This window comes from Ranitomeya variabilis, chromosome 2 (genome assembly GCF_051348905.1).
Source record: "Ranitomeya variabilis isolate aRanVar5 chromosome 2, aRanVar5.hap1, whole genome shotgun sequence".
Lineage (NCBI taxonomy): Eukaryota > Metazoa > Chordata > Amphibia > Anura > Dendrobatidae > Ranitomeya > Ranitomeya variabilis.
The window spans coordinates 1101974889-1101997496 of NC_135233.1; the positions used below are offsets into that span (position 1 = coordinate 1101974889).

The 22608-nt window shown below is 51.0% G+C and overlaps 1 protein-coding gene across 8 annotated transcripts in view; it reads right to left on the minus strand.

The window, feature by feature from the left end:
• Positions 1 to 269: 269 nt before the first annotated feature.
• Positions 270 to 22608, minus strand: part of SLC5A6 (solute carrier family 5 member 6) — a 41309-nt gene continuing 18970 nt past the window's right edge. For 3 of the 8 annotated variants that reach the window (XM_077291869.1, XM_077291870.1, XM_077291871.1), the window contains 13 exons: positions 16344 to 16395; positions 16049 to 16116; positions 15626 to 15780; positions 15129 to 15269; positions 14384 to 14513; positions 12094 to 12182; positions 11520 to 11632; positions 10539 to 10606; positions 9875 to 9961; positions 9416 to 9597; positions 8218 to 8321; positions 6086 to 6207; positions 270 to 4384 (listed from right to left, as the gene is read on the minus strand). In XM_077291869.1, coding sequence (XP_077147984.1) covers positions 4229 to 4384; positions 6086 to 6207; positions 8218 to 8321; positions 9416 to 9597; positions 9875 to 9961; positions 10539 to 10606; positions 11520 to 11632; positions 12094 to 12182; positions 14384 to 14513; positions 15129 to 15269; positions 15626 to 15780; positions 16049 to 16116; positions 16344 to 16395 — 1467 coding nt within the window. In that variant the 3' untranslated portion in view covers positions 270 to 4228. Of the gene's footprint in view, positions 4385 to 6052; positions 6208 to 8217; positions 8322 to 9415; positions 9598 to 9874; positions 9962 to 10538; positions 10607 to 11519; positions 11633 to 12093; positions 12183 to 14383; positions 14514 to 15128; positions 15270 to 15625; positions 15781 to 16048; positions 16117 to 16343; positions 16396 to 22608 lie in introns of all 8 variants that reach the window. The other 5 variants (XM_077291868.1, XM_077291865.1, XM_077291867.1 and 2 more) reach the window with 3 other exon arrangements.

Sequence of the window (22608 nt, forward strand, 5' to 3'; positions counted from 1 at the left end):
TACACCAGGGTCCTGTAAAGCCCTCTGCTCATCTCTACTACACCGGTGTCCCGTAAAGCACTCTGCTCATCTCTACTACACCAGGGTCCTGTAAAGCCCTCTGCTCATCTCTACTACACCAGGGTCCCGTAAAGCACTCTGCTCATCTCTACTACACCAGGGTCCTGTAAAGCCTTCTGCTCATCTTTACTGGACCAGGGTCCCGTAAAGCCCTCTGCTCTGCTGGACCGGTACAGATTCTCCGGACACATAAGGCGCTACACAGCACGGACTGTAAATACTTTTATTACATCATCAGATCCTGGAATGACATCACAGACTGAGAATTTACATAATTTACAAAAAAAATAATCATAAAGTTACAAAAATACGATGACGGCATCTGTAGAATTCAGTGCAACAATCGCCCCGAAGACCCAGCAGGCGTCACTTTGGCACAGTCAGGGGGTCGAGGTTGAGACGCCGGGGTGGACAGGTGGGTTCCAGTCAGAACAATCAGCATATAGCACACAGTAATTATAGAAGCAAGATGAAACGCACTGGTGTACGGGAATATACTGTATTCACGGGATCAATGGGGTCGGCACGCACATGTTGGTCTCGGGGTCATGAGGTCTCTGGACTTTGGCCTTACAATCCATCGAGAAGAGCTGCGGCTGTGACATGACGACCCGCCCGTTACTGATCATATCTTTATCATTTCCCATAATATAATTTATTGGTAGAGGAAACATTTGTAAATCCTTCGTCGTCCTTCACTACCACCAGCTCAGCACTGGATTAATGTCCCTTTACCCTCACATGATCTCCTACTTACTGTGGGTGGAACCTGAAACAAGTCTGTGCTGGATAAACAGGCAGTCCCATATAAAACTTCCCGTCACCAAGACACAAGATTAGAGCTGGCTTGAAAATTCCAGCAGCCTCGCGTCGAGCAAACTTTTTGCGACTTTTCAAAACTTCATACGGAGGACTCTGGAGTGAAAAAGAGTAATCGTCCAATGATCCAACGACCGCTGAGCGGAGGAAGGCATCGGTGTAGGTGGACGCCGCGGCCTCAGACACCAAATTTGACTCCCAAATTTTGGTGGTCCAAGTTTGTTTCCCCGACTTTACGGAAAGGAGTTTCGTAAATTTAAAGTCATTTCACTTTTATTATAGAACAATTCCACGTAATTTACAGACAGGAAAGTGATCTGTCGGCGTATTATCCAGTCACATCCAAAACTGCATATAAAAAACAGCCATGTAGAAGCTCTACATAGACAGTCATCTTAGCTGTGATCCCAACACCTCGACGCGCACCATTGTGGTAGATGCACACTACGAGCCGGCATCGTACCAGTCACAGGAAAGCCAGAGCAAATGGGTAAGCGCTCCTGCGTCCTAACGGGAAGACAGCAGAACTTTCTCTGCAGCTTTGAGTGTGACTGGAGCAGAAGATAAAAAGCAACAAAAAAATAATTGGTTTAGCATGAATTTTTCACTTTTCCTGGACCATAATTTCAACATCCCTCCCTGAGACGACATCTGTTATATTATAGAACGAGCACACAATTGTTCCTCAAACTTCCACTGGAAGAGAAAAACTTTCCAAATATACACTAGAAAAAAAAATAATCCAAATTCTGACATTAAACCTCAAATAAATTACATTTTCATTGGTCGAGGTTTTACAGAAATCACACAGGATGCGGAACAAAACCTCCAGACGACTTTGCGTCACTTTAGGTCTTCTCCAGCCACAGCCAGAGCTGCATTCATAGCTATGCAGGAACCTGCTGAAGAGGGTCAGCTCTTGGGTCACTGCCATCCGGGCAGTGGATACGCTACGGTCAGATGCCCAGAAGCGGCCAGCAGACATGTCGCTCTCAGTTTGGACGTGACTGGAGAAGACTTGATTACAAGTCGAGGAAAGATCACCAACCGAGATCAGTAGATGAAATGTAAAGACGCTGCACTATTATCAGGAGGGAAACTTTTTGGCTGATAATGGATTTTTCAGCTCTCGGCCAAGTTCTTTTGGTTAGAAGATTCAGACAAAGGAGTCTTCAGAGATTTGTGCTGGATGTCTACTGACTTGTATTCAGCTGGAAAGGAGTTCTCGTAGCCGAGCATCCGACTGAAACGGACTCATCAGCCCTTTACCGAAACTCAAGACCAAGAGCTACGCTCTTGAAATCTTGCAGCTGGTCCAAAGATGGCGATTCCTCGGGGAACCATTGCCATTTTCAGAACTTGACCAAAGTCCTTGGAAAGAGAAAAATTGGGCCACAACTCGACCTTGTAGACCACACGAGGTGGAGAATTTTAAAGGGGCACCTGTAAGGGAGCTAAGAAGTGGCAGAAGTCTTGCCCCCTCCCCCCACTGAAGCTTATTGCATAAGGCAAAGGGCAGAGCTGGAAATCCTCACAGGTTCGGGTTCTGATCCGCTCATATTTGGCACCGAAGATCTGACCCAAAAAAATAAGACAAATCAGGAGATCCTGCCACGTCGCAGCTCGACCGTAACGGAAGGCCACGAGGAGATACGCGATTCCAGGGATCTCACGTGCTGCTCCAGGCACTTCCACAGCTGAACTCCTAGTTCTGTTCATCTCTGGGGTCCAGAACGTTCACCCTCTGCTGCCTGCATTTAGAGGTAGTGACGACAACAGAATAGGGAAGACGCTTTAGTTATATCCAAAGCTGCAAGACGTGGTCGTATACAAACCTGAAATACTTCCCTGCAAGAAAGTGAGAAGACCGGGAAACCATTTTGGAACGTTGACCAGAGAGTCCCGAGATACGGGAAGATGGGGTCGCAAATCCCTCCTCGGCTTCCACCTTACAAGGAGGTTTTTCAAGTCTTCATTCTATAAAGAGGTTTTTTTACGGCTCCAATCCTCAGCACTGCCAAGAGCTCTGCTTGCAGTCAATTAATGGAAACGTATCAGTCCTGATCGGTCCCCGCTCGTTGCGGTGGAGGAGTTCCCCCCCTCAATTTTGAACCGTTACAACAAACCCTCAGCTGAGAACAGATTTTGCCCAGCACTACAACGTCGAACAATGAGTGTTCATCCACTGACGGCGAGCAGAGATCTTGGGAATGGGGAGAAGCCTGAACACAAAGATTATTAGAAAGTTAATCAACTACACAAAAGTTGAGCAGAACAGTCCAACTTCTTAAGAGGACTGTCTCCGAATCTTAAGATCTCTGCTTGCTGTCAGTCTATGGGAATGTGTTTTACACAGGATCTGGATGCTGTGCCGACTTCTCGCAGCTGAGGGTTTGGTTCCATGGATTGGCAACGAAGCAAAGCCTGAATTTGGGACATTTCACTAATAAAAACGGGTGGAGTTAAGGGCGGGCCTTAAAAGCAGTTATGTAACCATTGCTTTGTATTTCGCCCAATCAGTGACGACTTCCCCCAGATCACAGGCCGTACCACATGCAACTGTGCAGGAAAGATCTGATCCAGACAGAGGGTGACAGATCGAGAAACCAGATCTTCCAAGCCTTCTGCTCCTCATGGGAGGGTCTTATAAAACGAGTCACTAAGTGGGCGGGACCAAAACTAATCAACATAGAAGTGGGAGTTGCCTGGACAGTCAGAGCAAGGCATGAGGGTCCCACAAAGGCAAATGTGGGGAAGTATGGGGAAAAACCAGCAGGCACATGAGCCAGTAATGCCAACCCATTGCAGACTGGAGAGCCCCTTTAAGGAGGAATCATGGCACCGTCCAGAAAAACAGTAGAAAGTCAGAAGACAAAATCCCGAGTCCAGCCCGAGACCACGATCACAACATGATCGATCGAGGGGATCAGACATTATTCCTTTAAAAGGGAACATGACACCAGGATGACCCATTAACCTCAGAACATGGGAGTGGAGGACACAACTATACCGACCCCCTACTGCTGCAAGAAAAGGGGCATATCCAAAGTGGAGAAGCCCTTTAATAGGTCAGATCTGGTGACATGTCCCCTTTAAGGCGATGCCGCAATCTGTACGACCATCTCTAAACACCTGATCACTAGCAGCAAGGCCAAGGTCGGACCGACTCAAGAAGTCTCTCCATCACGGCCCAAAGTCTTAAAGATTCAGGATGAGGACCACAAGAAGGACACGGGTCATTGTAACACCCAACAATGTCCACAGCGAGGTCCTGGAAGGCCGCACATCAGGGTAGGACAAGGAGCTCCTCGGGGGACGGGCCGGCCGCTCCCAGACGTCTCATGTTCTGTCACAGGGAGGTCTCCTGGACCACGTATGAATGGCCGCCGTCCAGACGGGAGAAGCCGGACAAGCTCTCTGCCATGTCGTCTTTATCCACACCATTGGACTTTCCGTTCAGGAAACCGTTGCAGGGTTTTTCCTCTGCGATGGGGTTCAGCGTATCCTGGTGAGGAAAGACACAGTGTGAGGAGCAGAAGAACATCGGGCGGAGACCTCACAGGCATGAAGGGTGTGCAGCTCTGGGTGCGACTAGAGGACAGGACAGAATACAGGCTCCAGCATTATAACTAATGCTTTAAAAGGGTTTGTCCACTTCTGGACATTGGTGCAATACTAGAGAAATTATCTCCCCGTGAGGCATCGCCTGTCCTACAGCCAGCCCCACCTCCTCACCGTGAGGCATTGCCAGTCCTACAGCCAGCCCCACCTCCTCCTCCTCACCGTGAGGCATTGCCAGTCCTACAGCCAGCCCCGCCTCCTCCTCCTCACCGTGAGGCATTGCCAGTCCTACAGCCAGCCCCGCCTCCTCCTCCTCACCGTGAGGCATTGCCAGTCCTACAGCCAGCCCCGCCTCCTCCTCCTCACCGTGAGTCATTGCCAGCCCGACAGCCAGCCCCGCCTCCTCCTCCTCACCGTGAGGCATTGCCAGTCCTACAGCCGGCCCCACCTCCTCCTCCTCACCGTGAGGCATTGCCAGTCCTACAGCCGGCCCCGCCTCCTCCTCCTCTTCACCGTGAGGCATTGCCAGTCCTACAGCCGGCCCCGCCTCCTCCTCCTCACCGTGAGGCATCGCTGGTCCTACAGCTGGCCCCGCCTCCTAACTGTGTGACATCACCAGTACTATACAGCATCCCATCCCCTACTGGGGGAGGACTAATGATGTCACAGTGTGGAGGAAAAGACTCTTGGGGAAGACTGGTTATGACACAAAGTGAGTTGGCATAACTAACTGTATGACTGGTGAAATCATAGTAAGGCAGTGGAACTGTTACACCACCAGTCGTCCCCCATATTCCCATCCCCTCATTGTGACATCACCAGTCCTTTCTCATAGCCCCACCCCTGCACTATGACACCACCAGTCCTCCATATAGCCCCACCCCTGCACTGACACCACCAGTCCTCCATATATTCCCACCCCTTCACTGACACCACCAGTCCTCCATATAGCCACACCCCTGCACTGTGACACCACCAGTCCTCCATATAGCCACACCCCTGCACTATGTGACACCAGTCCTCCGTATAGCCGCACCCCTGCACTATGACACCACCAGTCCTCCATATAGCCGCACCCCTGCACTGTGACACCAGTCCTCCATATAGCCCCACCCCTGCACTATGACACCACCAGTCCTCCGTATAGCCGCACCCCTGCACTGTGTGACACGAGTCCTCCATATAGCCCCACCCCTGCACTGTGTGACACCACCAGTCCTCCATATAGCCCCACCCCTGCACTATGACACCACCAGTCCTCCATATAGCCCCACCCCTGCAGTGTGACACCACCAGTCCTCCATATAGCCCCACCCCTGCACTGTGTGACACCACCAGTCCTCCACATAGCCCCACCCCTGCACTGGGTGGCACCACCAGTCCTCCATATAGCCACACCCAATTTGGAGGTCAGGCCTCAAACAGGGCGGCCTGTATGACTCTAGATGGCAGCACTATTCTTACAATTAAGCTTGTTTTACACAAATATTTTTTAGTAAATAAGAGAAATGACGGTATACAGAGGGCATGGGGCAGGGTCAGGAGTAGACGACCCCTCCGCTCCCCAGGACCTGGAAAAGGGAAAAAGAAGAAACCAAAGAATGCAGTGTACCTTTAGGAGCTTGGTGGAGTGACGCTCCCCTACCTCAGCAATGTGCGGCACCCCGAACCTCAGCCGCTCCTTGTATCTGTCTGGCAGGAAGAACAGCAGCCGGGGCAGGACGAGGTACACGGTGCGGGGGTCCACGTCACTCCCCTTCATCGGGCCTGAAACATGGATATGTGGGGGTCAGCGCGGCAGATGGTGTACAGATACGGACCGAGAACAGGGCTGAGGGAGGGATCCATTGTGCGGTACATAGATGGATCGTCAGCTCCTGGGAACATGGCCTATATACAGTTGTGCTCAAAAGTTTATACACCCCGGCAGAATTTTTGCTTTCTTGGCCTTTTTTCAGAGAATATGAATGATAACACGAAACTTTTCCTCCTCTCATGGTCAGTGGTTGGGTGAAGCCATTTATTGTCAAACTACTGTGTTTTCGCTTTTTAAATCATAATGGACAACCCAAAACATCCAAATGACCCTGATCAGAAGTTCACATACCCCATTTCTTAATTCCGTGTATTTCCCCCTCTAATATCAATGACAGCTTGAAGTCTTTTGTGGTAGTTGTGGATGAGGTTCTTTATTTCCTCAGATGATAAAGCTGCCCACTCTTCTTGGCAAAAAGCCTCCAGTTCCTGTAAATTCCTGGGCTGTGTATCATGAACTGCGCACATGAGATCTCCCCAGAGTGGCTCAATGATACTGAGGTCAGGAGACTGAGATGGCCACTCCAGAACCTTCACTTTGTTCTGCTGTAGCCAATGACAGGTCGACTTGGCCTTGTGTTTTGTATCATTGTCATATTGGAACGTCCAAGTACGTCCCATGTGCAGCTTCCGGGCTGATTATTGTAATTTTGCCTCCAGGATTTGCTGATAACGTGCTGTATTCATCTTTCTTTTAACTCTGACCAAGTTTCCTGTGCCTTTGTAGCTCACACATCCCCAAAACATCAGCGATCCACCTCCGTGCTTTACAGTAGGAATGGTGTTATTTTCATCATAGGCCTTGTTGACCTCTCTCCAAATGTAACATTTATGGTTGTGGCCAAAAAGTTCAGTTTTGGTCTCATCACTCCAAATTACCTTGTTCCAGAAGTTTTGAGGCTTGTCTCTGTGCTGTTTTGTGTATTGTAGGCGAGATACTTTGTGCCATTTGCGCAGTAATGGGTTTCTTCTGGCGACTCAACCATGCATCCCATTTTTCTTCAAGTGCCTCCTTATTGTGCATCTTGAAACAGCCACACCGCTAGTTTTCAGAGAGCCCTGTATTTCAGCTGATCTTATTTGTGGGTTTTTCTTTGCATCCAGAACAATTTTCCTGGCAGTTGTGGACGACATTTTTGTTGCTCTACCTGACCGTGGTTTTTGTTTTTACAGAGCCCCTGATTTTCCATTTTTCAATCACAGTGTGAACGCTGCTGACTGGCATTATCAATTCCTTGGATATCTTTTTGTATCCCTTTCCTGTTTTATACAGTTCAACTACCTTTTCCCGTAGATCCGTTGACAATTCTTTTGCTTTCCCCATGACTCAGAATCCTGAAACGTCAGTGGCTGGATGAAAGATGCAAGAGTCTGTCTGGATCCCAGAAACTCACTCAGCTTTTATGCACACAATGATTACAAGCAAACAGGTCACAGGTGAGGATGTTACCTTTAGTAGCCATTCACACCCATTTATGTCAACTTCTGTGCATGTTATCAGGCCAAAATCACCAGGGGATGTGAACTTTTGATCAGGGACATTTGGATGTTTTGGGTTGTCATTATGATTTAAGAAGAGAAAACACAGTAGTCTGACAATAAATGGCTTCACCCAACCACTAATCATGAGTGGAGGAAAAGTTTTGGTGTTATAATTTATATTCTCTGAAAAAGGCCAAGAAAGCAAAAATTCTGCTGGGGTATGAAAACTTTAGAGCACAACTGTAGATTTATTCACTGACAGCAAGCGGTCGAATTAGTCTGCTCGGTCCAACGGCAGGCAAACACATATGCAGCATAAAGCCCCATCTCCTGCCCCATTTGTTACAATGTATCAGATGGTTGTGTGGACTGGCTACATTGTGACAAACCCCCAGCTGTGGTGACACCTATCCGGTTACAACAGTGTTGTCAGGGAATTGACTGGCGTATTCTAGCACAGGACTGGAGCGTGACACTGACCGGTGAGCAGGCTGACGATGATGCCCACGATGACCACGGTGGTGGAGTTGTGGGCACTGTACCACATGTAGGACAGGGCGTGGAACTTCTTCAGACCGGTCAGGCTGGAAGGAGAGAGAAGCAGAGTTACATCACCAGGCTCTGCTGCCCCACATCTGCCTGCTGTAGAACTACAACTCCCAGCAGGCCACGGCTGACAAAAGCTGTCATTCTGCCACAGCAGAGTCTCATACTCTAGAGACCACTTATAAAGAATGGAGGTTCTCCTCCATCAATGTAAGCCACCACAATAAGCCGTACACTCCACAGATGTGGCCTTTATGGAAGAGTGGGCAGCAAAATAAGCCTTTACTTATACACAAAAATTGTAAGGCTCATTTTGAGTTTGCCAGAAGACACCAGGGAGACTTCCCAAATGTATGGAGGAAGGTGCGGTCATCAGTGGAGACCAAAATTTCACTTTTTGGTCACCAAACCTACATAGCTCATCACCCCAAGAACAACATACCCACAGTGAAGCATGGTGGTGGCAGGATCATGCTGTGGAGTAGACAGGGAAAATGGTCTGAGTCGAGGAGAAGATGGATGTTGCAAAATACAAATTCTTGAGCAAAACCTGTTTCAGTCCGTCAGTGACCCAGAGCATACTGCTAAAGTAACACTCGAGTGGTGTAAGGGGAAACGTGTGACTGTCCTGGAGCGGCCGAGTCACAGCCCAGACCTTAATCTAATGGAGAATCTGTGGTCAGACGTGAAGATGGCTGTTCACCAAAGGAAACATCTGACGTGAAGGAGAGGGAGCAGTTTTGCCTTGAGTAATGGGCAAAAATCCCAGCGACCAGAAGTGTAAATCTCAGAGACTTATCCAAAGCGACTGTAGCTGTAATTGCTGGAAAAGGAGGCTCCACAAAGTACTGACTTTAGGGGGGTGAATAGTTAGGACAAAACAACTGAAAGCTTCATTGTGCATATTTGTTGCTTGCTAAAAGAAAACCAAGTGTTCACAGTGGTCACCATGTTCTTAACTTGAACTGATGGAAATCCAAAAATAAAAACAGTGAAATTCCAGGTTGTGAGGTGTGAAAACAGAAAATGCCAAGGGGGTGAATACTTTCACAAGCCACTGTAGTCACATGGTATATAAAGAAATATAGCCGGTCACGGGCAGGATGGTCACGTTTACTCCTGGTTCTCTCACCTCTTGGCGGCAGTAGCTGACGTCAGCAGTGTGGTCACGACAGCCGTGGTGACGTTCCCCACATCCGGGGAACTGGTGACGTTCATTATTGGGGAGGAGGTGACCGCCATTCTGTCCACAAAACTGCCGATGCCGATCCAGAAAGCCATGACCAGCCCAGCCAACAGCCCAGTGACGGCGCCCTGCGGAGGCAGGAATGTGGTGAAACGATGGGAAGTGGCGCACAGGCAGCAGACAGTGTGTGCTCACATGTGTGTGCTGCGCCCCTGTGCCTCCTGCCCAACGAGCGCCTGCCGGGCCCCCTTCTGTGTGCCTGCCTGCCGGACCCCCCACGTGTGCCTGCCAGGCCCCCCACCCCCCCGTGACATGCCTGGCCCGGCCCATAATCCCCTCCCCCGTGTGCCTGCCGGGCCCCACCCACATGTGCCGCCCCCCCACGTGTCTGCCTGCACAACTCACAATGGAATTGGTGAAGGGAAAGAAGAATCCCAGACTGAAGATGCCGAGCAGCGGTCCTCCGACAATGCCGAAAATACTCAGGGCAGCCTGCGGGGGAGAAAGGAGCGAAAAGGGAGTAGTCCCATCATCTGCGCCTCTGTCACCACAATGCACCATCATGGAGGGAAGATACAACTGTTACAAAGCCTCAGATGCGAGAAGTCAGATTAACAAGGGTCTTCAGCACTATAACCCACCCTCACTTACTGAAATACTCTGTACTGCTGGTGACTCAAAATAATCTATGTAACCCCCACAAGATTACACTAATGTCACAGCCTACAAGCTCCTCCTGCTCTCCTGAAGTACTCTGTGCTGCTGGGTCCTGCTCCTTACTAATATCACACCTTACAAGCTCCTCCTGCTCTCCTGAAGTACTCTGTGCTGCTGGCCCTGCTCCTTACTAATGTCACACCCCTACAAGCTCCTCCTGCTCTCCTGAAGTACTCTGTGCTGCTGGCCCTGCTCCTTACTAATGTCACACCCCTACAAGCTCCTCCTGCTCTCCTGAAGTACTCTGTGCTGCTGGCCCTGCTCCTTACTAACGTCACACCCTACAAGATCCTCCTGCTCTCCTGAAGTACTCTGCGCTGCTGCCATCACCGGGGGAGGAGTGGGCACTCACCTGCAGGACGGAGCCCATCAGGGAGGAGAGGTAGGCCATGCCCAGACAGACGAGGCCGTACAGGAGGGCTGTAATGAGAGAGGCTGTCAGTCCCGGCAGAGGTGACGCCGTCAGCAGAACACAGGGGGGATGGATAACGGGATGGACACGGCTGAGGATGGAGAGGCCGGGGGATGGACAGGAGCACTACAACAGCCATCATCCCACCAGCAGGATGGCCCGATGACATATGTAGGGGAGACACTGGTCTGAGGGTGCAGTGATGGAGACTATGAAGAGTGGAAACGTAACAGTGACATCAGGCCCCACGTGGAGCTCTCATACCCAGAATCCAGTGGGGCGTCAGTCAGGATACCTCAAACTGTGCGTGGAGGCCATGTTCCCGGTAGGCGGGCACCTGCGCAGGACATGAGCGTTTACCGCACAGTTGTAAAGTATGCGCTGTACGTTACATCACGCGGGATGGGCAGAGCGACACACAGGGGATGATCACATGACGCACGGGGGCCTCAGCAACTACTCCTGGCACGACCGCCGCCGCCAAAATACAAGAAGAGCGCCACCGAGTGGTGAGATAACACCCCCTACTACAGGCCCCTCAGTGACGGACCACCTCACACTGCTATGTGGGGACCGGCGTCTTCTCTCCCTAGTTTCCCTTTTCAGTAAAAATAATTTTACAACCTGGAAACCACCAACAAGCAGGAGAGACGCCGGTCACCGATCTGGATAACTCGCCGTAATGCAGGAGCCAGTGATGAGCACTGACCACGTAATGATGAGCACGGACCACGTAATGATGAGCACTGACCACGTAATGATGAGCACTGACAACGTACAGCTGACTGACCGCACTCCGCCTGCTTGCTGATGGTTTCCAGGAATCTGTATTTGCTTTTAGCTCTTCACAGTAAGTAACCAATAGCTAAGGTTTGTTATCTCTGACACGATGGTCCGGCCGCCGTCACACGCCGTACTCACCCAGACCCTTGGAGAGCAGCGTTGCCCGTGACTCGGTGATATTGGGCATGTGCGGCTTTATCAGGTCCTCCATCGTCACCGTCGCCAGAGAGTTAAAGGCGGAGGAGATGGTGCTGAGGAGGAGAGCAGAGCGGGCCCCAAGTCACAGGGAGGGTGGGAGCACGGAAAACACACAGCACGAAAATATAATAAATATACCATCACACCCAGCACCCGCAATATACCGCCATACCCAGCGCAAAAATATACCTCCACGTCATCCAGCACCCGCAATATACCGCCACACCCAGCGGAGCAATACATCGCCACACCCAGCGAGGCAATATACCGCCACACTGATCACCTGCAATATACCGCCACACCCAGCGAGGCAATATACCGCCACACCCAGTGCAAAAATATAACGCCACACTGAGCGCCCGCAATATACTGCCACACCAAGCGCGGCAATATACATCCACACCCAGCAATATACCGCCACACCCAGCGCCAGCAATATACCGCCACACCCAGCGCCAGCAATATACCGCCACACCCAGCGAGGCAATATACCGCCACACCCAGCCGTACTCACCTGAGGGCTCCGCTGAACAGACAGGCCACAAACAGTCCTGGAAGACCGGGGAAGTCGTGCAGGATGTCCATGACGAAGTACAGCACCATCTACAGCGGGGGAGCACAGGACCAGTCACCACCCGACAATAACTCTGCCCCTCCCTCACAATAGGGATCACTACCCCAACATTCACTGCACAGCTTCCTCACCACGCAGAGAACTAGGGATTAGAGATGGGTGAACTCGAACAGTAAAGTTCGGCATCTGTACTGAACACCTACTGTTTGGGCACGGACACAGGACATGGACTCCACCAGGAAGTCCGTGTTACTGTTCGGGTGTTAGTCATGTGCATGGCAGCGCGGCAGTGAAATCATCCCCGACGGTCACAGAGCCACAGTTCCCACACTGTCAAAGGACAGCATAAGCCAGCAGCTGTGATCAGAGGTATAAAGTTCATCTCCGGTCACTGGTGTCAGCTGATGGGACTACTGCTCCCATCAGCCTACACCTGCCAATAAGTGGGAGCAGGAGCGGCAGATGGGTGTATTCATCAAACAGGCACCTGCGCTGTAAATAATTTTTTAAAATAGCGTGGGTTCCCCCCATTTTTGATAACCAGCCAGGCAAAACTCACAGCTGGGGGTTGCAACCCTCAGCTGTCAGCAAGGCTAGTTATCAAGAATAGAGGAGTCCCCACGCCGAATTTAAATATTTCAATAAATAATTTAAATAAAAAAAATGGTGTGGGGTCCCAATCCCTCCCCATTTTTGACAACCAGCCTTGCTAAAGCAGACAGCTGGGGGGCTGGTATTCTCACGCTGGTAAAGGCCATAGATATTGCCCCCCCCCCAAGCCTAAAAATAGCAACCCGCAGCTGCCCAGAAAAGGTACATCAATTAGCTGCACCATTTCTGTAGCTTTGCCCGGCTCTTCCAACTTGCCCTGTAGCGGTGGCAAGTGGGGTTCATATTTGTGGGGTTGATGTCACCTTTGTATTGTCCGGTGACATCAAGCCCAGTGGTCAGTAATGGAGAGGCATCTATAAGACGCCCCCATTGTTAACCCTATAGTTACATTGTATGAAAACAGACACCAAGAATAAAGTCCTTTAACTGAAAAAATGACACAGACTCCTTTAATAATCTCAATTAAACCATACTTACGACCTTGCCTAATTCCACTAATGCCCTCGATCTCCTGTAATAAACCAAAAACAATAAAACAACAATATACAATACCTGTCCATCATTCTGTCCCATGCCGTAATCCGGGATGGTGCCAAGATGCGACCGTCCAGGCTGAGAACCACTGGTGAATGAACTGCTACGAGCGCAGCCTCAGTGACGTCATCGAGGTTACCCAGTCACTGAGGCTCCGTCCAGCCGGGCTGAACTGCCGTGACCTCGATAAGATTCCCGCTATCACAGTGACCGGACGGAACCTCGATGGCATCACCGCCAGTCACTGAGGCTGCGCTCACAGCATCTCATTCACTTGTGGTTCTGAGCCTGGACGGTCGCATCTTGGCACCGTCCAGGTTGAAAACGGTTTTTCCCCCCAGACATGGATTACGGCGTGGGACAGAACGACTGACCGGTGAGGAATATTGTTGTTTTTTTATTTTATTTTTATTACTGGAGATCGAGGGCTTCGGGGGAATTAGGTGAGGTTGTAAGTATGGTTTAATTTAGAAGATTAATGGTGTCTGTCTCATTTTTTCAATAAAAGCATTTTATTCTTGGTGTCTGTGTTTTCTTACAATGTGACTGTGAAGTTAGTAATGGATAGGTGTCTTATAGACGATTCTGCATTACTAACCTCGGGGCTTGATGTCACCAGCAATACAAAGGTGACATCAACCCCACTTGCCTCTGCCACAGGGCAAGAGGGAAGAGCGAGGCTAAGTGCCAGAATTGGTGCATCTAATAGATGAGCCTTTGCTGGGCAGCTGCGAGCTGCTGTTTTATAGGCTGGGGGGGAGGGGGTCAATATCCATGGCCCCTTACCAGCCGGAGAATAGCAGCCCCCAGCTGTCTGCTTTAGCAAGGCTGGTTGTCAAAAATGGGGAGACCCTACATAATTTTAAAAAATATGGCATGGGGACCCCTCTATTCTTGATAACCAGCCTTGCTGAAGCTGACAGCTGAGGGTTTTGCCTGGATGGTTATAGAAAATAAAGGGGAACCCACGCAGAATTTTTTTATTTATTTATTGCGCAGCAGCGGCTGATGAATGCTCCCATCCGCCGCAGGATACATGCAGCATACAGAGACCACCATAGTGGAGAGGCAGGGGGGGGCTCACCTGGTCAGAGACGGCGATCATCTCTGGGTTCTGGATCTCGTGCTTCTGGTAATAGGCAAACATCACCAGTCCGGTGAGACACCCCAGAGCCAGGACCAACTGCTGGCAGGGGAACACCGCGTAACAGGACCTGCAGGGAGGAGGCCAGAGATCAGGGGGCCGGGACCCTACATGACCAGCAGAATAGCGAGTGCAGCTCTGGGGTATAATACAGGATGTAACTCAGGATCAGTAATGTAATGTATGTACCCAGTGACTGCACCAGCAGAATAGTGAGTGCAGCTCTGGGGTATAATACAGGATGTAACTCAGGATCAGTAATGTAATGTATGTACACAGTGACTGCACCAGCAGAATAGTGAGTGCAGCTCTGGGGTATAATACAGGATGTAACTCAGGATCAGTAATGTAATGTATGTACACAGTGACTGCACCAGCAGAATAGTGAGTGCAGCTCTGGGGTATAATACAGGAGGTAACTCAGGATCAGTAATGTAATGTATGTACACAGTGACTGCACCAGCAGAATAGTGAGTGCAGCTCTGGGGTATAATACAGGAGGTAACTCAGGATCAGTAATGTAATGTATGTACACAGTGACTGCACCAGCAGAATAGTGAGTGCAGCTCTGGGGTATAATACAGGAGGTAACTCAGGATCAGTAATGTAATGTATGTACACAGTGACTGCACCAGCAGAATAGTGAGTGCAGCTCTGGAGTTTGTGCAGAGCCATTTCTACTTACAGTATGGCCTCCTTCTCTGTTCTGGAGCTGAGGTATCGTTGCACTTGCGCCTGGTTCACCCCGTACAAGGATAACATTAGGAAAACACCTCCGATGCCCAGAGACCAGATAGAATGGCGCTCAAATGGGTCCGGGTTAAAGCTACAATAACAACGGTACAAATCAGTGAGCGTCGGCTCGGATGAACGTCTCCATTCTAAACCCAGTGGATCTGCTGACTACTCAGGTCCATGTGGGTTGTCAGAGCCCCCGATGGGATGGACCTTCCTCACCAGATTGGGGTGTGACGTCACACAGCGCCCCCATTAGTCAGTACTCCGCAGTCCTGACCGCAGCCTGAAGGGGGCGCTATGCCACCATCCCCATACACACCTCTATGTGACGGTCGGCAGTCTCGTCCATCTACCTCGTCCCTCCTGACAGCAGCACGCACACCCTCCCATCAGTGACCGCCGGGCGTGTCGTTACAGTGTGTCAGTGCAGATGACAGAACTCACTTGATGCCGGAGATCTTGTTATGCTGCAGGGCGATGTCCCACACCTCCTGGATGCTGCCCACCTTGACCGTGCCGATGATGATGACCGCCAGCTGCCCCGCGAACATCACCAGGGTCTGGATGACGTCTGTCCATATGACCGCCTTCAGCCCACCCTGTATGGAGAGGAGGTGATGGTCACTGGCTGACGGGGGCGCTGCCAGAGGAGAGGCGCAGGGACAGAGCGGGGTCCTCTAGGACCCTGTCGCTGTTACGCCGTGCAGACACCATGGGATCGGCGGCTCCAGTAGATGCAGTGTCTCATCTGACAGCCGAGGACCCCACCAGCTCAGCAGGACTAATACCAAACTATCCCGGCACAGGCGAGCCGTGACAGCGCACCGGTGCATGCCAGAAACCGCAGCGGAGGCGCAGGGAGCTTACCAGGGTGGTGTACAGGGTGCAGACCAGGCCCATGGTCAGTACCACCCCCCAGAGGTTGAAGCCGGTCACTGCAACCACAAGAAGAGAACACAAAGTGTTATAATGGAGGACACACGGGGCAGGGATGAGAACCATAGCCAAACTGCAGCCTGACCATGAGGGGCCGCGCACCATCCCCCACCGCATCCTGTCCCCCCATCTCCCCTGTGGCCACCCCATCCCCCGGTGTCTGGGCCTCACATGGTGGATAGGAAGCTGTTTCGGCTGATGGGACTGTAGATTGGAGAACGGTTACCTGCACTGAAGGCCAGAGCCGGCGCGTACAGGGCCACCCCCATGTAGATCACCTGCGGAGAGCGGAGGAGCACAGGTCAGTCATGTCTGGGTTAGTGGTAACGCAGAGCTCAGCGTGCATCATCAGCACAAAGTCTACAGCACGTAACAGGTTAATGTTTTCTAGGAGACAGCAATGACTCCTCCGTTTAGTGTACTGAAGGTCACGTGCAACGGAGCATTAAGCAGACTACAATGCAACATTGGAAGCAGAAACCATGTGACGCTAGAGCCCCAGTGTGCGCCACCTACACCCCCGCAGCCGTCCCGGCTATAAACGGAATACATCACTGGACCCTGGTTAACCGCTCAGGAGCCGTCAGTGTTGTCATAGGGACATGTGCCCCCACGTCTCAGAGTAGCCGAAATAGTGTCATAATTCACTCAGATGACGTGGCCACGGGGCGGAGTCAGCGCGGCCATGGGGCGGAGTCAGCGCGGCCATGGGGCGGAGTCACCACGGCGGACAGCTTCTTTCTTGGACCTCTTACTACACATTAGACAATCGTTGACCTCGGCATAAAAACCTGCAGACAATCTGCTCCATAATTCCTCCCCATGGTCTCAATGAAAACTGAGCAGGAAGTGTTGTCATGATGTCACCACAACCTGGACCTTACACAATAGCCCTCAGTGATGATGTTACCGAGGTTGTCCAGGATGTTTAATTATGTGTCATACGGACTTATAACAGAGATTACAAATTCTGCCACCATCTAAAATCCCGTGAGCTTCTCCTGGAGCCACGACATCACTCTGGATATACAGCTCACGTGGTGTCCAGACCCGAGTGCACGGCCCAAAATATGCAACGACGTTACTGCTGAAGATTCTTGATCGCACATGTGCATTCCCCAATACGTCCCCCGCTCCAGCACTCAGCAGTGCAGAAGATGCTCGATAAGTGGTGGTGTACTGCAGGATGGGGCTGTGTATATAGAGGGGCTGAGAGGAGCGGTGTACTGCAGGATGGGGCTGTGTATATAGAGGGGCTGAGAGGAGCGGTGTACTGCAGGTAGGGCTGTGTATATAGAGGGGCTGAGAGGAGCAGTGTACAGCAGGATGGGGCTGTGTATATAGAGGAGCTGAGAGGAGCGGTGTACTGCAGGATGGGGCTGTGTATATAGAGGGGCTGAGAGGAGTGCTGTACTGCAGGTAGGGCTGTGTATATAGAGGGGCTGAGAGGAGCAGTGTACAGCAGGATGGGGCTGTGTATATAGAGGGGCTGAGAGGAGCAGTGTACTGCAGGATGGGGCTGTGTATATAGAGGGGCTGAGAGGAGCGGTGTACTGCAGGATGGGGCTGTGTATATAGAGGGGCTGAGAGGAGCGGTGTACTGCAGGATGGGGCTGTGTATATAGAGGGGCTGAGAGGAGCGGTGTACTGCAGGTAGGGCTGTGTATATAGAGGGGCTGAGAGGAGCACTACTGCAGAATGGGGCTGTGTATATAGAGGGGCTGAGAGGAGCAGTGTACTGCAGGTAGGGCTGTGTATATAGAGGGGCTGAGAGGAGCAGTGTACAGCAGGATGGGGCTGTGTACATAGAGGGGCTGAGAGGAGCGGTGTACTGCAGGATGGGGCTGTGTATATAGAGGGGCTGAGAGGAGCGGTGTACTGCAGGATGGGGCTGTGTATATAGAGGGGCTGAGAGGAGCGGTGTACTGCAGGATGGGGCTGTGTATATAGAGGGGCTGAGAGGAGCGGTGTACTGCAGGATGGGGCTCTATATAGAGGGGCTGAGAGGAGCGGTGTACTGCAGGTAGGGCTGTGTATATAGAGGGGCTGAGAGGAGCGGTGTACTGCAGGTAGGGCTGTGTAGATAGAGGGGCTGAGAGGAGCGGTGTACTGCAGGTAGGGCTGTGTATATAGAGGGGCTGAGAGGAGCGGTGTACTGCAGGATGGGGCTGAGAGGAGCAGTGTACTGCAGGATGGGGCTCTATATATAGAGGGGCTGAGAGGAGCGGTGTACTGCAGGTAGGGCTGTGTATATAGAGGGGCTGAGAGGAGCGGTGTACTGCAGGTAGGGCTGTGTATATAGAGGGGCTGAGAGGAGCGGTGTACTGCAGGTAGGGCTGTGTATATAGAGGGGCTGAGAGGAGCGGTGTACTGCAGGTAGGGCTGTGTATACAGAGGGGCTGAGAGGAGCGGTGTACTGCAGGTAGGGCTGTGTATATAGAGGGGCTGAGAGGAGCGGTGTACTGCAGGTAGGGCTGTGTATATAGAGGGGCTGAGAGGAGCGGTGTACTGCAGGTAGGGCTGTGTATACAGAGGGGCTGAGAGGAGCGGTGTACTGCAGGTAGGGCTGTGTATACAGAGGGGCTGAGAGGAGCGGTGTACTGCAGGTAGGGCTGTGTATACAGAGGGGCTGAGAGGAGCGGTGTACTGCAGGTAGGGCTGTGTATACAGAGGGGCTGAGAGGAGCGGTGTACTGCAGGTAGGGCTGTGTATACAGAGGGGCTGAGAGGAGCGGTGTACTGCAGGTAGGGCTGTGTATACAGAGGGGCTGAGAGGAGCGGTGTACTGCAGGTAGGGCTGTGTATACAGAGGGGCTGAGAGGAGGGGTGTACTGCAGGTAGGGCTGTGTATACAGAGGGGCTGAGAGGAGGGGTGTACTGCAGGTAGGGCTGTGTATACAGAGGGGCTGAGAGGAGCGGTGTACTGCAGGTAGGGCTGTGTATATAGAGGGGCTGAGAGGAGCGGTGTACTGCAGGTAGGGCTGTGTATATAGAGGGGCTGAGAGGAGCGGTGTACTGCAGGTAGGGCTGTGTATATAGAGGGGCTGAGAGGAGCGGTGTACTGCAGGTAGGGCTGTGTATATAGAGGGGCTGAGAGGAGCGGTGTACTGCAGGTAGGGCTGTGTATATAGAGGGGCTGAGAGGAGCGGTGTACTGCAGGTAGGGCTGTGTATATAGAGGGGCTGAGAGGAGCGGTGTACTGCAGGTAGGGCTGTGTATATAGAGGGGCTGAGAGGAGCGGTGTACTGCAGGTAGGGCTGTGTATATAGAGGGGCTGAGAGGAGCGGTGTACTGCAGGTAGGGCTGTGTATATACAGGGGCTGAGAGGAGCACTACTGCAGGATAGGGCTGTGTATATAGAGGGGCTGAGAGGAGTGGTGTACTGCAGGTAGGGCTGTGTATATAGAGGGGCTGAGAGGAGCGGTGTACTGCAGGTAGGGCTGTGTATATAGAGGGGCTGAGAGGAGCAGTGTACTGCAGGTAGGGCTGTGTATATAGAGGGGCTGAGAGGAGCGGTGTACTGCAGGTAGGGCTGTGTATATAGAGGGGCTGAGAGGAGCAGTGTACTGCAGGTAGGGCTGTGTATATACAGGGGCTGAGAGGAGCACTACTGCAGGATAGGGCTGTGTATATAGAGGGGCTGAGAGGAGTGGTGTACTGCAGGTAGGGCTGTGTATATAGAGGGGCTGAGAGGAGCGGTGTACTGCAGGTAGGGCTGTGTATATACAGGGGCTGAGAGGAGCGGTGTACTGCAGGTAGGGCTGTGTATATAGAGGGGCTGAGAGGAGCGGTGTACTGCAGGTAGGGCTGTGTATATAGAGGGGCTGAGAGGAGCACTACTGCAGGTAGGGCTGTGTATATAGAGGGGCTGAGAGGAGCGGTGTACTGCAGGTAGGGCTGTGTATATAGAGGGGCTGAGAGGAGCGGTGTACTGCAGGTAGGGCTGTGTATATAGAGGGGCTGAGAGGAGCGGTGTACTGCAGGTAGGGCTGTGTATATAGAGGGGCTGAGAGGAGCGGTGTACTGCAGGTAGGGCTGTGTATATAGAGGGGCTGAGAGGAGCGGTGTACTGCAGGTAGGGCTGTGTATATAGAGGGGCGGTGTACTGCAGGTAGGGCTGTGTATATAGAGGGGCTGAGAGGAGCGGTGTACTGCAGGTAGGGCTGTGTATATAGAGGGGCTGAGAGGAGCGGTGTACTGCAGGTAGGGCTGTGTATATAGAGGGGCGGTGTACTGCAGGTAGGGCTGTGTATATAGAGGGGCTGAGAGGAGCGGTGTACTGCAGGTAGGGCTGTGTATATAGAGGGGCTGAGAGGAGCGGTGTACTGCAGGTAGGGCTGTGTATATAGAGGGGCTGAGAGGAGCGGTGTACTGCAGGATGGGGCTGTGTATATAGAGGGGCTGAGAGGAGCGGTGTACTGCAGGTAGGGCTGTGTATATACAGGGGCTGAGAGGAGCGGTGTACTACAGGTAGGGCTGTGTATATAGAGGGGCTGAGAGGAGCGGTGTACTGCAGGTAGGGCTGTGTATATAGAGGGGCTGAGAGGAGCGGTGTACTGCAGGTAGGGCTGTGTATATAGAGGGGCTGAGAGGAGCGGTGTACTGCAGGTAGGGCTGTGTATATAGAGGGGCTGAGAGGAGCGGTGTACTGCAGGTAGGGCTGTGTATATAGAGGGGCTGAGAGGAGCGGTGTACTGCAGGTAGGGCTGTGTATATACAGGGGCTGAGAGGAGCACTACTGCAGGATGGGGCTGTGTATATAGAGGGACACTGAACTGAAAGATCACATCTTTGAACCAAACCGTGGATGAAATCCAAAGTCAAGAAGTGTGTATGAAAATGGGTAATAAACAATTATTTATTAATCACAGAATAACGATTAAAGCAAGAGGCCTCGTGTCACAAAAAGGGGACGCAGTAAAATACATAATGTAATATGAAAAAAAAACAACAAATAAATGATATCAATGAGTCATTGAAACCAACTGTATCATGATCCTGTGGTAACAGATGTTAAACCTCAAAGAAAAATGTGAGATAGATTGGCCGAGTGCTATCCATCAAGTAACGGGGTATGAGATCTATCTCCGCAGGTCACAGTCACTGCCAGAAAGTGCCGCAGTCTACAGGAAGCAAAGGCTGATATCTATCCCCACGCAGGCAAAAGAAATGATATGTAGATGTTAGTGAACCATCGCCAGGAAACAATAGTGTCACCATTTTAGGGACTCTATAGCGACGGGGTCTGTTCCGCAGGACTGGCGCATAGCAAATGTGGTGCCAATATTCAAAAAGGGCTCTAAAAGTGAACCTGGAAATTATAGGCCAGTAAGTCTAACCTCTACTGTGGTAAAATATTTGAAGGGTTTCTGAAGGATGTTATTCTGGATTATCTCAATGAGAATAACTGTGTAACTCCATATCAGCATGGGTTTATGAGAAATCGCTCATGTCAAACCAATCTAATCAGTTTTTATGAAGAGGTAAGCTATAGGCTGGACCACGGTGAGTCATTGGACGTGGTATATCTCGATTTTTCCAAAGTGTTTGATACCGTGCCGCACAAGAGGTTGGTACACAAAATGAGAATGCTTGGTCTGGGGGAAAATGTGTGTAAATGGGTTAGTAACTGGCTTAGTGATAGAAAGCAGAGGGTGGTTATAAATGGTATAGTCTCTAACTGGGTCGCTGTGACCAGCGGGGTACCGCAGGGGTCGGTATTGGGACCTGTTCTCTTCAACATATTCATTAATGATCTGGTAGAAGGTTTACACAGTAAAATATTGATATTTGCAGATGATACAAAACTATGTAAAGCAGTTAATACAAGAGAAGATAGTATTCTGCTACAGATGGATCTGGATAAGTTGGAAACTTGGGCTGAAAGGTGGCAGATGAGGTTTAACAATGATAAATGTAAGGTTATACACATGGGAAGAAGGAATCAATATCACCATTACACACTGAACGGGAAACCACTGGGTAAATCTGACAGGGAGAAGGACTTGGGGATCCTAGTTAATGATAAACTTACCTGGAGCAGCCAGTGCCAGGCAGCAGCTGCCAAGGCAAACAGGATCATGGGGTGCATTAAAAGAGGTCTGGATACACATGATGAGAGCATTATACTGCCTCTGTACAAATCCCTAGTTAGACCGCACATGGAGTACTGTGTCCAGTTTTGGGCACCGGTGCTCAGGAAGGATATAATGGAACTAGAGAGAGTACAAAGGAGGGCAACAAAATTAATAAAGGGGATGGGAGAACTACAATACCCAGAGAGATTAGCGAAATTAGGATTATTTAGTCTAGAAAAAAGATGACTGAGGGGCGATCTAATAACCATGTATAAGTATATAAGGGGACAATACAAATATCTCGCTGAGGATCTGTTTATACCAAGGAAGGTGACGGTCACAAGGGGCATTCTCTGCGTCTGGAGGAGAGAAGGTTTTTCCACCAACATAGAAGAGGATTCTTTACTGTTAGGGC